At 39.3% G+C, this 16,597-nt stretch overlaps 2 protein-coding genes across 3 annotated transcripts in view; both read left to right on the forward strand.

The window, feature by feature from the left end:
- The first annotated feature begins 480 nt into the window (after window positions 1-480).
- lhcgr (luteinizing hormone/choriogonadotropin receptor) lies at window positions 481-8,077 on the forward strand. 2 transcript variants are annotated; one of them, XM_082558000.1, is made up of 11 exons: window positions 481-754; window positions 2,302-2,373; window positions 2,638-2,712; window positions 2,805-2,879; window positions 3,010-3,084; window positions 3,192-3,269; window positions 3,367-3,435; window positions 3,532-3,606; window positions 4,505-4,690; window positions 4,912-4,980; window positions 5,208-8,077. In XM_082558000.1, the coding sequence occupies exons 1-11, from the start codon at window positions 591-593 to the stop codon at window positions 6,304-6,306; spliced, it is 2,037 nt and encodes a 678-aa protein (XP_082414126.1). In that variant the 5' UTR covers window positions 481-590; the 3' UTR covers window positions 6,307-8,077. The 2 variants fall into 2 exon arrangements, with proteins under 2 accessions (XP_082414126.1, XP_082414127.1); XM_082558001.1 differs by having other exon boundaries at window positions 5,211-8,077.
- Window positions 8,078-12,606: 4,529 nt separating this feature from the next.
- The window catches only part of mertka (c-mer proto-oncogene tyrosine kinase a), a 40,678-nt gene continuing 36,687 nt past the window's right edge, over window positions 12,607-16,597 (forward strand). The window contains exons 1-3 of the mRNA XM_082556281.1: window positions 12,607-12,885; window positions 13,294-13,585; window positions 13,671-13,771. Of these exons, the coding sequence (XP_082412407.1) occupies window positions 12,804-12,885; window positions 13,294-13,585; window positions 13,671-13,771 (475 nt within the window). The 5' untranslated portion in view covers window positions 12,607-12,803. The remainder of the gene's footprint in view (window positions 12,886-13,293; window positions 13,586-13,670; window positions 13,772-16,597) is intronic.

Here is a 16,597-nt window from a genome sequence, read left to right on the forward strand (position 1 = left end):
ATCACAGCAAAACCATTGCCAGGGGAGGAAGATAATTGAACATCAAAGGTTATTGTCTCTTGGATGTTTGCGGTTTACTTTCAGATACTTTCTCATTACGCCAGTTTAGCCTACATCTTAAACGATACACCGTCACAATGATCTACGTATGTTCTTTTAACCAAGGTCACTGCTGCAAGTCTAACTGGGGATCCAGATGATTGTGTTTACAAGCAGATGTGCTCATAGAAAACGTATAAATCCGGTAATAATGTATCATGTAATGTAGTTGTTAAAAACGTCTGCGCTCTGTTTTGGGGTGCTTTAATACGCAATCATGTCTACATTAACCTTACTTAGAATAGACCTAATAATGAATCGTCATCATAAAAAGAAAAAAAAATTACAGGGCTCAACTTTGCGATCACGTGTCACTTTCCTTTTCGGATGCTTATAAAAAATCTCTTTGCGACACAAGAGCCACTTGATAGGAAGCTGGAGGTCAGGTGATTGAGATTCAAAGCGCGATTAAAGGGAAGCAACTTCTTGTTGATGAAGGGACATTCAGTCGACATCTCAGCTTCTGCGAAGTGTTCCAGAAAGCACCAACGATGTGGACATCGCAATCAGTATCCCTGCTCCTGTTCGTCTCATTGTTCCATGGATGCAGGAATTTCGTGTGCCCGAGGATCTGCCGATGTTTCTCCAATGCAATCAGGTGCAACAATATAACACAAGGGGCAGCTCCAGTGATGGACCACAGGGATAGAAGATTGTAAGTTGGCAACATGTGGAATAATGCGTTTACAGGGTGGATCTTTTTTTTTTTTTTTTTTTAAGGCAGCTAATTCGTGTGATTAAGCAATTGCCATTATTATTCCGCGCGTATTTATGCACGGGGCTAAGATCCGCACTGAAACGTCTTTCTTGTTTAGCTCTGCTGTGCTGTTTGTAGAGTTAACAGTGATCAAATCACGCTTCATCACATTTTTAAACCTGTTGTAAGTGGCCTTAATATTGAGCACCCATTTAAAACGGATTTTGGTTCCAGTATTTATTGTACACTTGGGGGGTGGGGGGGTGTCTCAGGTGTAACCTTTGATCATTCAACAACCATTACCAGTACTCTGGCATAAAAACATTTTTGGAAGCAATCTCTGCACTCTGAATGTATTCCAAATCAGTCTTAACATACAAACATTATTCCAACACTGCATCTAGTTTCACCAAGTGGCAGTATCTTTTTCTTGTTTTCTTTTATCCTCAACTTTAGCCATGGAAGCACTTTGTATGTTTCTAATTTAAGCATCAGTGGTATGATAAAGTCTGCTTCATTAAAAAACATCAAGAACAAAAAAGACCCCATCCAAACATACACACCTGCTCTGTCAGTAGTATTGTGTGCATGCGTTTTCTGGTAGATAAAACAAAGGCCAGCTGTGTTCTTGTTTTCTTGTGCATCTTCCTGTGAGAACTTTTTATGTTTTACATTCAGACCACTCTAAGTCTTCATAATATTGAGAGATAAATCTGGATCGATCCCTACTGGAGAGTGAAGAACGTCTGCTTCCAAGCATGGACTGTATTTATTTCATTTAAGTAGTACATCACACCCTTTTTTCTTTTTTTTAAAAACACAGTCCCCTGCATGTGTCCAGCTTAATTACCGATGAAGCAAATGTCAAGTTGCTCTCACACATTGTGAGTACACCTCTTTTTGTATGCTTTTCTGGACATTACAGCTCACTTGTTGAGTTTACTGTCAAAAGCCTTGAAGGTGGGTAATCTTGACCTCCTCTTCAGTAACAGAGTACACAACACCTTGACCCTCTTGTGATTAACGTCTGTGAACACCAAGGCTGGCAGCTTTGTGTGTCTATCAAATGCTGCCAGTAATTCTATACACTCGCTCCTGGAACTTTCTGTTCTACCAAATTACAACTTCTATTTGTTTATGATATTGACAGACCATTTCTGTTAGCTGGGAATAATGTATATGTTGCAGATGTGGAAATGTTGCTCACTGGTGGGAAGAGAACTTGCTCTATGCTTATTATGAATGCCTCAAACAACCTAAATGGTGCATTTCTGTTAGAGATAAAAAACAAAACTAAAAAAAACAAAACAGTGTGTCCAGACAGGCTGTAAACAAAACCTAGGAAAATTTCGTTCTAATTGAACACTAAATAGTTGCTATGACAAAACCTGTGCCATGGCTACACTTACCTTTTTGTCACAGAGCCTCAGATGATTTTAAGATGTCACTACGTCTCTATTACATCATTAAACTGTCCTCCAATCTTTTTATGCCTCCTTTCGCAGGTTTCTTTATCATCTGTCTTTGCAAACAATTTCAAGCCATTCCTTTGAAGGTTTAAAAGGAGTCCAGAGGATGTACGTATCACATTTCTTTTGCTGAAAAATTCCGACTCACTTGTGATACTGCTTAAGTGAGGAACAATATGATGAAAATTCATGCTCCAAATATAAGAAGATTTGGGTTTTGCATCAGATAAACTAATTATTGCAGTGTCTCTGCTTTGTTTTTTGTGGCAAATCTCATAAAAATGGTTGCAGTGTGTTTATACTGCACATTAGTCTGACAGTGTGACGTAAATGTTAAGAAGAATCTCACTATTTATTTTCTGCTGTACACAGAGAGATTACTCAAAGCGTAACCCTGAAAACCATTGAGACATTAGCATTTAACAACCTCCTCAGCCTCTCTGAAATGTAAGTCTTTTCTGTGATTCTCCCAGTCCATTAAAGTCACGATTACTGTAGTGCACCCCGGTATGGACTGTATGCTCTGTACTGCTTTGCAGCTCAATCCAGAACACAAGAAGCCTCATGCACATTGGCAGAGGAGCATTTAACAACCTCCCCAAACTTCGCTACTTGTGAGACAACTTAAAATTTATTTATTCATTTGTCAGTTTTTAAAAATTCCTACAGTGCAGTCTGACTTGCAACAAACTTTTTTTTCATCTTTGTCAAATGAAAGTGACACATTGCTCTTTTTATTTACAGGAGTATTTCAAATACCGGTATTGCAGTTTTTCCTGATGTCACATCAATCAGTTCACTTGAATCTGAGTTCGTCTTGTGAGTAAATTTCTTGTTATATTCATAGAGACTAATACAAAGGAAATCTTCAGTGTTACTGCAAGTCCAGTTTCAACTTATTATTACACTTATTACTATTTTTGCAGGGATATATGCGACAACATCTTCCTTCTAGAAATACCCACAAACGCTTTCACTGGAATGTCAAAGGAATATGTTACAATGTGAGTATTGCAATGTATAGGACACTTTCACTTATTTTGAAATTGTATTATAGCAGTCCAGAAAGTTTGAACATGCAAATGTTTCTTACATTTTCAGGAACCTGTACAACAATGGCATAAGAAAAATACACGAGCATGCCTTCAACGGAACAAAGATAGATAAGCTGTATTTGTTTCATTTTACCACATTATGTCTAATTTCTGTTTAAAATTCTTCTTTTGCACCATTAAAGTTTTGCTCCTTGTGTTCTGCTATGTTTAGGGTATTAAAAAATAATCGAAACCTTAGAGTGATCCATAAAGATGCTTTCACAGGAGGCACGGGCCCTGGAGTCTTGTAAGTTTTTATTTGTATACTCCTAAAAGTCACTTTGTGCTAAGTTTATTTTGATTTATTGAGGAAAGCTAAAGGAAACCCAGCCAGGGTGGGGGGTAGGGTGTTCAACAAGCCTAGAGCCAACAAATGAGAAGTTTGCGTCAGGGCGGGTATCCGGTGTAGAATCTTTGAAACATCAAATATTGGGCTCATCATGAGGACAGAGCACAAGAGAGGCGAAGAAGAACTTGCAGGCATGGTGGAGTGGGTTGTCAGGAGAGGGCATGGTTGGGACATGTGACAGAAAGATAGCAACAGTGAAAGGGAAGGTTCAGAAGATGGTGATGGCACCATGATGTATAGTTTGGAGATGGCTACTCTGAAAGTTAGAGAGGTAATGCTGAAGTAGTCTGGACATGTGCAGAGGAGGGACAGTGAATATATTGGACAAAGGATGCTGAAGATGGAGATCCCAGGCAGGAGAAGAAGTATAAGATTTGTGGATATGGTGAAGAAGGACATTTAAGCAGAGTTTGTGTGACAGAGGAGGGTACTAGAGAAAGGGTGTGGTGGAGGCAGATGATCTTCTGTTTTGGCCCCTAAAGCGAGCAGCTGAAAGGAAAGAAGAAGAAATAGGGGAAGAAGAATAGGGAAGCAAAAGGAGGAAGATGCTTACTAAACACACCAGTTAAACTTTAAGACTCGACACAGGCTGTATTCTGTGTCTGGACATGGTCTTACTCTCCCGAATTGCTTTTATGTCCTTCATAATTTTCATGTAATCTTCAAAGAACACACTGTGGACTTCAGCTCAGCAGAGAGAAACAGTAACAGTCTGATGAACAATGGCAGTGTAAAACAGCACAGTGGACACAAAAACTCTGTCACACTGTATTAATGTCGGTTATTTTTTTCACAGGGATGTTTCTGCCACAGCTCTCACAAAGCTGCCATCACAGGGACTGGAGTCAGTTCTAGTGTTGTTTGCTCAGTCCGCCTACACCTTGAAGAGTCTGCCTCCTCTGCAGGGACTGTGGAGTCTGCGAGAAGCTCATCTCACCTACAACAGCCACTGCTGTGCACTGCTGAACTGGAACACTCACAGGTAACTTACACTGTGCATGCTCAAAGCTCAACCCTACCCCATGACTCTTTGAATTTCCATGCAGTAGTCTAAATTTAAGTCCATCAAAATCAGAATCCTTTGCTTATTAAGCAATGCTGAATTGCGTTACACAATATATCACAGGTTTCACAAACATCTGCACCTGAAATATGCCATGTAATGGTGACATAACTTTTTATTATGTTCTTGCTTTTCTACAGAGACTTACCAATTAATCCTGTGTGGAATAACAGCTCTACAGCCTGTATTGAGAGAGATCCAGCCGGCAGGTAAATCATTTGATTCAGCAATATTTACCTGTCCTAAATCTCATTTTTATTTTTACTCTAATAAACTTTACACCTTATTGAAATCAACTTACAAGTGTGTTTGAAATGGATTTGCCCCTTGGTTTACTTTACTTACCATACTTCACTTATTTTAAGATATCTTCATTCTGAGCTCTTTATTTAAACAATATCTTCTTTTTTTTTCCCATTTAAATCTCCTTCAAAAGCAGGGTTCAGCCTGTAATCGGAGGGTTAACAGACACATCTCTACTTACGGGCGTGCCGTACTTCTCGGAAGGTGACCTGCTTGCTGAAGATGAAAGCTATGAAGATGTGAATTTCCACTATCCAGAACTGGACCTCTGCCAGACCACCCTCACTCTGGTTTGCACACCTGAGGCAGATGCTTTCAACCCCTGTGAAGACATCGCGGGTTTCAGTTTTCTCAGAGTAGCTATTTGGTTCATCAATTTATTGGCTATTACAGGTAATCTGACAGTGCTGCTGGTCTTCTTCAGCAGCCGGAACAAGCTGACAGTACCTCGCTTCCTCATGTGCCACCTGGCTTTTGCAGACCTTTGCATTGGGGTCTACCTTCTGATGATAGCTACTGTAGACTTGCGTACTCGTGGTAGCTACAGTCAGCACGCCATTGAATGGCAGACAGGACCTGGTTGTAGTGCTGCTGGCTTCCTGTCAGTTTTTGGTGGGGAGCTGTCAGTTTACACACTTTCTACCATCATCCTGGAGCGTTGGCACACCATCACCAATGCTATGCAGGTAGAGCGCCACCTGGTTCTTATGCAAGCTGCAGGCATAATGGCAGTAGGTTGGCTCATCTGTCTGGGGATGGGGATACTGCCCTTGATTGGTGTCAGTAGCTACACCAAAGTCAGCATGTGCTTACCCATGGACATAGAGACTCCTTTGGCTCAGGCTTTTGTCATAATTATCCTGCTCCTCAATGTGGGCGCCTTCCTCGTTGTTTGCGTTTGCTATGTGCTGATCTACCTGGCTGTAAAAAACCCTGACTTACCCAGAAGAAGTGCAGACACCAGGATCGCACAGCGCATGGCGGTACTCATCTTCACGGATTTTCTGTGCATGGCACCCATCTCCTTCTTTGCCATCTCTGCTGCTTTTAAGTTTCCCCTCATCACAGTTACCAACTCCAAAATTCTGTTGGTCCTCTTTTTTCCCATCAATTCGTGTGCCAATCCCTTCCTCTATGCTATCTTCACTAAAGCTTTCAGAAAGGATGCTTATAAACTCATGAGTACCATAGGCTGCTGTATAAACAAGGCTGCTCATACAGAAAGGAAATAGAAAAGAAATGCATACAAATTTCCAATTGCATCAAACAGTAAATGTCTGTATTATATATATCAGCATCATATACAGTGTTGGTCAAGTTACTTGAAAAAAGTAATCAGTAACTAATTACTGATTACTTCCCCCAAAAAGTAATCCCGTTACTTTACTGATGACTTATTTTCAAAAGTAATTAATTACTTAGTTACTTAGTTACTTTTTAAAAACACGATTTACAACCTGAATAGGTGATAAAGCGATGGATCTTTCAGCCCAATTCTACTTTTTCTGCATAATCCAGCTTACAAAGTGTAATCAAATGGAAAAGTGTCTTTTTAACTCTTGTTTTATTAGTTTTAATCTTTTAACTTTATGCATCAAGCAAAAATTTAATTATATGCAACATTCTCTGACTGGAAGAAATTTGTTTAACATTTAAACCTATTTTCTGCACATTCCAGCACATAAAATAAAATATTTTTTTGTGTTTACACTCAGTCTTTCAAATAGATGCCATTAAAACACAGCAGAAAATAAATAAAGTCAAAGACTAGCGGTCCTGTTGCTCTATTTTCACCTATAAAGCAGGAGTGGGGTAGGCGGAGGTTTGCCTAAAATAACGGTCTTAGTAACGCAGTAACGCAGCATTCCTACGGGAAAGTAACGGTAATCTAATTACCGTTTTTGCAATAGTAATCCCTTACTTTGCTCGTTACTTGAAAAAAGTAATCGTATTACAGAAAAGCATTACAACTAACGAGTTACTGCCCATCTCTGATCATATATAGTCTAATACTGTGACTTACTCTTGAAAGTAGTCTGCTCCATCATCTTGTTTACTTCATATGTAATTCATTGTTGCATGAGTATGCAGAAGGAGCCACTTTCATAAGCATAAGAATGTAAGTGAGACTAGCCATACATATACAGTTAGATAAATAATTTATTGGACTAAGACAGTTGTTGACCAGAAAAATTTTGGCTTTTATTTTTTTATTTTTTTGCATTTCCTGATTAAGAATTACAGAAATTTCAGTACTCCATTTTGAGATGGTCAAAAATAATTGGACAGTTGACTGACAAGTGATTCAATGACAAAGCGATGCCTATTTCCTTGTTATTTAATGACAAATTAAGTACTCACACTAATGCACAGGTTGAATGCATGGTTGAAACTTAATTTTATAGCTTTTCACTGTCATTTTAAAAATGAGACCCAAATGAATGTATGTGCAAATGAGGGAGACTTATGATTTAAATCATGTTACATTATCAGTCAAACATGGTGGAGGCAATTTTATCACTGTATAACAATGTATGGCTGTCAGTGAGTCTGGATCAGAGGTGATTATTGACGATGTATCTGCTGATATAAGTAGCAGAATGAACTGTTAAGTGTGCTGGGCCATGATCTCTGCTCAGATTCAACCAAATGCTGCACAGCCAATCAGACAGTGCTTCACAGTACAGATGGACAATGACCCAAAGCACACTGCACAAGCAGAGAGAGTTTCTCAAGGCAAAGAAATGGGATATTCTTCAGTGGTCAAGTCAGCTTCTCAGTTACTGAAGACAAAACTGAGAGACCCACAAACAAGAAGCAACTGAAAGCAGCTGCAGTAAAGGCCTGGGAGAGTATTTCAAGGGAGGCAGTCATTAATAGTAAATGATTAAAGTATTAAAATGTCCCTTGTATTTAGGTTTATGTTACTTTGTACAATTATTTTTGAGCCTCTGATTTTTTTTTTTTTTTTTGTAAAAATAAAAAAATAACTGGAAGTCTGTGCTTGAATCTCATCAGTATGTGAGGACTCAGGGCTGTGTGTCGGACAGGGTCGTCTGCAGTACGGGGGCCCCACAGGGAACGGTTCTGGCTCCGTTCCTCTTCACCATCTACACTGCAGACTTCTCCCACAATTCCACCCAGTGCTTCCTGCAGAAGTTCTCTGATGACTCTGCAATAGTCGGCCTCATCACTGATGGGGACGACAAGGAGTACAGAGGACTGACTCAAGACTTTGTGGACTGGTGCCAGCTGAACTACCTCCAGATCAACGCCAGTAAAACCAAGGAGCTGGTGGTAGACTTCCGCAGGCACAAGCATTCTCCACTGCAACCACTGAACATCCAGGGTATGGACATTGAGGCTGTGGACAGCTACAGGTACCTTGGTGTTCATCTGAACAACAGACTGGACTGGACTCATAACTCAGACGCCCTCTACAGGAAAGGGCAGAGCAGGCTGTACCTGCTGCGGAGACTCAGGTCGTTTGGAGTGGAGGGCCCACTCCTGAAGACCTTCTATGACTCTGTTGTGGCTTCTGCTATCTTTTATGGCGTGGTCTGCTGGGGCGGCAGCATCTCTGCTGGGGACAGGAAGAGACTGAACAGGGTGATCCGAAGGGCCAGCTCTGTTCTAGGATGCCCTCTGGACCCAGTGGAGGTGGTGAGTGACAGGAGAACGGCGGCTAAGCTGTCATCCCTGATGGACAACATCTCCCACCCCATGCAGCAGACTGTGACAGCACTGAGCAGCTCCTTCAGTGGGAGACTGCGGCACCCACGGTGTGGGACGGAGAGATTTCGCAGGTCTTTCCTCCCCACTGCTGTCAGACTCCACAACAAAGACTTTAACTGAACAAACACACACATCCACACATGTGCAATAACACTAAGTGCAATAATCTTTTCTGGCATCGTTGTATTTTTACTCAGTTGTATATAGCATTCGTATTCTATTTTTATCTTATTGTATATTTTTATTCTATTTTATTCTACTGTATATAGTATATTATTTTATTCTATTCTGTACAGTTGTGTACTGTATTTATTCTTATTGTATTCTAATTTTTGCATCATAACTTTTGCAATGTCCACTTCCTGCTGTGACAAAACAAATTTCCCACGTGTGGGACTAATAAAGGTTATCTTATCTTATCTTATCTTATCTTATCTTATCTTATCTTATCTTATCTTATCTTGATTGTTTGATTTAAAATCCACTGTAGTGGTGTACAGGGACAAAACTACAACATGTGTGTCTGTGTCCAGCAAATTATGGATCTAATTTTTAAAAAATAAACATTTACTTAAGGTTTTTTTTCTCTTCTTTTTCCATATCTTGACTGCACAAGCAAGTATTCCACGGAAAAGGTAATCAGGATGTGAGAATAAGTAATCCTACACAGGAATTAGACTGTATGTAATACTGTGTCAAACCTCGTACCTGAAAGAGGAAGGAGATACAAACATCTGTCATGATGATGCTGATGCACTTTTGGAGATGGTCTGGTGTGTAATTAGAAAGTATGAGCAATTATGAATTTGCATTCTGTGAAGTTGCACAAAGAACTGAGTAATATCTAGTATATGATATCGTCTCTCAAATCCTACTTGAGTTTAAACCCACTCCACAGGTGTTTCCAGAGGAGAGTGCTGACTGGTCAGGAGAGAGAAAGTTAAAATGTAACCGTTAACACTGATAATGTTTGGTGAAGCTTTACAATGAGAAATGAATTCAATTTAAAAAGAAAATCAAGGTAGAAAAGGGTATAACAATGGTTCACTTTAATAGTCGAAGCTTACAGTAGCTTGCAAAAGTATTCGGCCCCCTTGAAATTTTCCACATTTTGTCACATTACAGCCACAAACATGAATCAATTTTATTGGAATTCCACGTGAAAGACCAATACAAAGTGGCAAACATGTGAGAAGTGGAACCAAAATCATACATGATTCCAAACATTTTTTACAAATAAATAACTGAAAAGTTGGGTATGCGTAATTATTCAACCCCCTGAGTCAATACTTTGTAGAACCACCTTTTGCTGCAGTTACAGCTGCCAGTCTTTTAGGGTATGTCTCTACGAGCTTTGCACATCTAGAGACTGAAATCCTTGCCCATTCTTCTTTGCAAAACAGCTCCAGCTCAGTCAGATTAGATGGACAGCGTTTGTGAACAGCAGTTTTCAGATCTTGCCACAGATTCTCGATTGGATTTAGATCTGGACTTTGACTGGGCCATCCTAACACATGGATATGTTTTGTTTTAAACCACTCCATTGTTGCCCTGGCTTTATGTTTAGGGTCGTTGTCCTGCTGGAAGGTGAACCTCCACACCAGTCTCAAGTCTTTTGTAATGTATAAAGTAAGAAATAAATTGCTTCCAAAAGAAATGTATGTAAGAAATGTAAATTGTTCATAAAAAGAAAAGGTGGGTATAACTTAAGAGGGAAATGGAATTTAAAAATACAAAGTGCTAGAACAACTTTAAAAACTATGTCTATCTCAATTGCAGGAGTTAAATTATGGAACAGTCTAACAGAAGAAATAAAAGAAAGTAAAAATGTAACATGGTAGACTAATGTGCCTGTGTTAATTCAGCTCCATATTATTGTGTGAAGTTGCACTGGGTTGGGAGTGGTTTTGTGTGTGTGTGACATTTTTGGTGAGCCAATGGCTGGAATGGGGTTGGACTAATTAGAGGCAGGTGTACTTGATTGCACTGATACACTGGTCTACTTATAGCCCACACTACAAACACTGCTGTGTCGTTTTGTCTCTCTGTGCAGGTATGTAATGTGATGAAATCAGATATGTTTGGGATGGATGGGTTTTGTGCTATGAATTCTATAGTGAATGTGTCGTTTTTGTCTCTCTGTGCAGGCCAGGGCTTATTATATGCCACAGCCTAAAGGCAGCAGAGTTGCAGAGGCTAGAGTGACCACTGGCTATATGCTTGCAGGGTGGTGGGTCTCCAAGGACAACTTCTAACCCTTTTAAAGGTAACACGTGGAGTCCAACTGGCCGTGTGGCATAGCTGGCTCTGGCCTTGGGACTGTGTGTTTTTATACGATTCATAAATGGAACACTGGACTGTTTTATCTTTTATCTTTTGATATTTTTTGTCAAATTATCTTTTAGAACTTTATTGACTGTCATCTTTTTGCCCACGACTGAGACGGTTGGTCAGACCTAGAGTCTTTCTTTGGGTGTGTTACAAAAACATAAACCAGTTTAAATTAAAATATAAAAACCTAATTTTAAATAAGTATAAGAATGAAGCAAACAGGGTTAACCCAGGACGGTAATGTTGCTGGTAACGGTGTTGTAGTTCTTTTTTTGTTTTGTTTGTTTGTTTTTCCATAACTTGTGAATCTGCAAATTTGGGTAGGGAAAGATAAGTATATACTTCTGCCTACTCCTTTTCAAACAAATAATGGAATGATATCTTGTAATGATTGTGAAGACACGTTTGAAATGTTTGAAATAAAAATGAACTGAACTGAAATGTGTGCTATTTAACTAAAAATGCAGCCAAGGTGGGTTTTTGTTTTGTTTTTTTAAAATAAACATTTTAAAATATTTACAGAACAATCAGGTGTTCTCCATCAAATTTGATGCCACACAAATTATTTGTGCCACTATGCGATAAAGGAGAACAACAGCCTGATACCTGCAGGCCTGACAACAGGAGATTTAGCACTCCTGTAACACCTGTAACATTCAGTAGTCACCTCATTGTTCTGACACACACAACAAAACTATTGACTACACTACACACTAACTACACAAGATTTTCGCTAAACGTCAAAAATCTCTCACATCACTCCTAAAACTTCCCCCCTTCCTAAACAACTAAATGCCATGTTCCCCGCTGTTTTTCTACTCCGTCTTTCTTGCTCCCTTTCCTTTCCCCTAGTCATGTCTGTCACGTATGTAACAACTTAAAATAAAATACACAATAATAATAACAAAAAGAAAAAATGTTGACTCTCAGCATTACTGTTCACGAGAAAATACAGTAATGTGATAAAAACAAGCACCTAAACTCCAACAGTAACTGAACAGTGTTCCTAGAACATGACTGAAATTTCAACAACAGCTTCTAAATGGACCTTGGATTCTTATTCTATTTGTGGAAGATCAGTAGCAAAAGTGACCACGTGGTGGAGTAGTTTGATTTAGTAGTAGCTTTTGTTTTGTTGTTATTTTTGTAACTCTAAGATTAAAGAGATCTTGTGTTCCTCTGTAGGTTTCATATAAGTTTTTCTTATTAGGTAATAGATTATTTGCAACTTTTTTCAATAGAAATTAAGAAAACAATAGAAAAGAAATAACAGAAAAATAAATACTAACTATATTATCTAGTTTTATTGAGTGATTGTAATAATCCTACTTTTACAGCTGACTTCAGGCTGACTTTCAGTATTTCCCACAGACAGCATAAAGATATATCATCTATATGTTCTATAGTCTCTAGTATTTCCACACGCAGTCCCGCCTTCGTGGGATTCCATCTGTGACGTCCCACTTGGTAAGCGTTTTCCCCCCTCTTCAGCTACGTGGTGTTGCAACTATTTACACAAGCGACGCTGAAGCCACTCTGCTGGGTGATGTTGGATATTGTCGCAGCTGAATTGTGCGTTTTGGCACAATCCCGTCATATTTAAAACGCTTGCGGACCTGTGCTGTGGGACGAAAAGAAGCAGTTTAAGTTCTCGGGACCGGTCATGGCAAAGAAATCAGAAAAACCCGATTGGGTGGTTTTGTTTTCTACGACTATAGCAATACTTGTGTGGATTCCTGTCAGCGGTAAGTTGTTAATTTTCTTTCAAAGACTGTGTTTTGCTGCACTGACATCATTCTCATAAAGTTCAGAGCTCGGTCCGGGTCTCCTGTCCACTACTTTGCAGAGAGGGAAGTATGACGGACCGCAGCTGGGACAGATTTAAATATCTGATTAAATAGTTTTGTATCAGTCGCTGGAAAACCGAGAAGGTTTCTTTGGATTTCTTTTTGTAGCATTTTGCTTTTTAATTAAGTCACAAAATGTGGCATAAACGGAACGGTGGGAGTGAGAGCGCGTCAGGATAGCTATAAATTAAAAATCCCGTGAGTTATAATTCATAGAAAAGTTTCAAAAATGCTGACTGCATAAACTGTATTTCCATTTTACCATTTATTCATTCTAACATAAGCTAACATGCCTTTTGTAAACAGCACAACCTTCCAGGACCTCGGAGCCTCTTGTGATACCTCGAGTTGTTTCTCGGATGTATCTGAGTCCAGATGAGCTCAGGAAACTCCGCTTTAAGCCCACCGTAGGCACCATTCAGCTGTCAGAGGGCCATGAAGCCAAACTGAACTGTTCCATTGAAATTCCTGATACCAGACTGGAGCCCGCCATCCTGTGGGTGAAGGATAGTAAGGAGCTGTCGCCAAACATCCATGTGGTGATGTATGAGCTCCACTCCATCACAGATGGGGTATCAACTCTCCTCTCCACTGTCATGTATGTATCACATGAAGGTGAAATGTGTGTGATATGACAGGTTAGGTACATAAACTGATGTGTCCTTATGCATTACATATTACAGCATTAAACATGTGCAGAGAGTGGATACTGGAGATTATCGATGCCGACTAGGTATCAGCAACATGTTGGTAGAGTCTGATCCGATCAGCATTCGGGTAGAAGGTGAGTTTTAGTATCCAGAGTATTCAAAACTTCTTTGTCCACACGTTTCTCAGTTCTTTCACACTTCTTTAATCTGACTTATGTCTGCCAACATTTGTCAAGCAACCAGAGGACATGTCTGCATGACTTTCCGCAAGAGTCTGTTTCTTAGACCATGCACAAGTGAGGAGCACTGCTTTCCACCAATGTTCATGACGACCTTCTGAATGACTTCAAAGGTGTACTTAAGTTCCTTTGGATAGTCTATGTTGAGGGCAAAAAGAAGACCCATCAGCATGGAAATGGCACTCAGGACATCCCTCAGATTAGACAGGATTACTGCCGCATAAAGGACAACCAACACATCGATGATGCCTTTTTTTTTCACCATCACAATGCCAACTTTCAACTCTTAGTAAACGTGTCTTCAATATCTGTGGGTTATAAAAGGGTTCAAAGACAAAAAGAACAAAAAAATATTTACCATACTTGACTTAGAAAAATACACAATGTCCCTTGTGCTTTAGAATTCATGTCTTTCCAAAGAAGAGCCATACTGATGCCTTGGATGATGGTGATTGACTTTGGGTAACACTTATTAGTTGTTGAAGTTTTTTTCAGAATGAGATATGCACCCCCATGTTACAAATCCATTTCTTGCTTTAAACAAAGACCATGTTCATAATTAACAGAGCATGTCTTCATTTGCAGAATGCAAACAAAAATTTAAATTTAAATTTACCTGTGCTAAATATTGGCTGTGCTCTGAGTCAAATGTAACTGAGAATACATGAAATGTGAAAACTGAAGCTAAACTGCAGGATCAGAATGTGGCTCCACAGACAATGCTTCTTTAATCAGTAACAGATTTTTTTTCCTCTTATATCAGCATGAAAAAAGAGCAGGTTGGCTGGACAGGTTACATAACTGGCACTGAATATCAACATCCAGCTTTACCCAGCTGTCCAATGACTCTGGGCCAGTGACCTTTAACTGCTTACCCAGTCTACACAATCTCTGTTCCAGGGTCCAGGACATTTCACCCAAGTATTGCCCCCGACAGCTGTAGTAGCCACTGCAACCCCTTAAATAACCTAATATCTCAGCCATTACAATATACAATGTGAGAAATCAAACGCAAAGCTGTAGTGAACAGTACAGCAGCGAAATGTCAAAGACCCTGGTGAAGACATGAGTAAACACAAGAAACTAACATTAATGCTAGTTTGCCAGTTAGTATCTCTGAAACCCAGACCAAATCCAGTGTCACAGATCTCATAATAATACATTTGGTAAGGAAAGAGTATAGATGTTATCTTGTGGCATCCACAGGGAGTAGGGTGTTAACCCTTTGAGTTAAAGCCTAAAGTCTGCACTTCAATCACATCTTGATTGTTTGATTTAAATCCACTCTGGTGGTGTAATTATTGAATTAACTAAAAGAAACGATGCTAACCTTCACAGTCTTGAAAGTGTGTGAGGGATCTTCCTTAAGAAAATGAGGTCCTCTGTCCTCTTCCTTTGTGTAGAGCTCTGGTCAAAGAAGTCAAAAAGAAAACAATAAAACTTTTTAAACAGTATTTATGAAGCATGTAGACAGCTACAAATTCACAGCTTTTTGCTAAATAATTCCATCAATATATGATTATCATTGGAGATAACTGGGTCAATTACACCTGTCTTGTTTGTTTTAATATTTTTGATATCTTTTAATTTGAGTCAGGCTGATCAGCACATTCAAGCAGAATATGATACCCAACCTATCACCAATATACACCGATTCTGTAAAAGTTAACACACTAAGTGTCCAGTTGTGAAATATGATGACAGACTTTACTTATCAGCTTTCTTTGAAAGAGTTCATCAGTTGAACTGGATAACCTAAAACTTAAACAAAGGAGAACATTTAGCAGTTGAACACTTACATCATCATCGAAGCATTTTATGAGCCTATAGCCCTGCTATGCCGCTCTTGGTTTTGTACAGTTCCATGAACCTCTCCATATTGGTCAAGCACAGCAAAGCGGGACCCTTTCAGGTCAACAGATGTGAGTTGGGCAAATTCTGCTTCAGCCTGAGCAATGGAAGAAGAGGGGTGGGGAGTACAGGCAGAATTTTTTAAAAATGCTTTGAGACCTAAATTTAGGCAAACTGTCATCTGAGGCCCATTAGAGAAAACACACACACACACATAAGCAAACAAACAAAAAGATGCACGTTATCTGCTGTTCAGCGAACAAGCATGTTCAGAGAACAACAAGCTCTGTCTTGAAATCTTTTAAAGTAGAATGAGTGTGAAAACGACTCTTATGTGACAAACCTTCAGTTATGGATTTTATTACAACCACAAGACCCTAAAAAGTCTGCTCCATTGCTTTTGTTAATGAATCATTTGTTGGTAGCGTTTCTGAATATTTAGTTTATGCCACCTGCATGTGATCATCGATAGCGCAATATTACTTCTTCAGAAGTTACCCTGACACTACAATCTTTATATCATTTGTTCTACAGAGCTATTAAATTACAATATAATCTGTGGTGTTTCCCGTATGAAAAAATACACAAAAGGTAACTTACCATTTGACTCCATTGACAAAAATAAATGCCCAGCATCAAGTTTGGCTTCACAGACCTAAAATAAAATAAAGATATATGTTATAATTATATTGTTGTATATAAACAATGTTATTATTGTTACAACACAGGGAATGCAGTTAAATTAAAAGCTAAATTATGCGCGCGCGCACACACACACACACACACACACACACACACACACACACACACACACACAATCAGAAACAACCCAAGGGACTTCTGCAGTATACCATGCCAAAAATCAGTGTC

Source organism: Aulonocara stuartgranti, assembly GCF_965226115.1.
Source record: "Aulonocara stuartgranti genome assembly, chromosome: 13".
NCBI classification, from domain to species: domain Eukaryota; kingdom Metazoa; phylum Chordata; class Actinopteri; order Cichliformes; family Cichlidae; genus Aulonocara; species Aulonocara stuartgranti.

Excerpts from the sequence above, each read along its gene's own strand:
- lhcgr (XM_082558000.1), top strand. The coding sequence starts at position 591 with ATGTGGACATCGCAATCAGTATCCCTGCTCCTGTTCGTCTCATTGTTC. Across the intron at positions 3,085-3,191 it reads CTTGAATCTGAGTTCGTCTT|GGATATATGCGACAACATCT; the intron begins GTGAGTAAATTT and ends CTATTTTTGCAG. Across the intron at positions 3,436-3,531 it reads GGAACAAAGATAGATAAGCT|GGTATTAAAAAATAATCGAA; the intron begins GTATTTGTTTCA and ends TGCTATGTTTAG.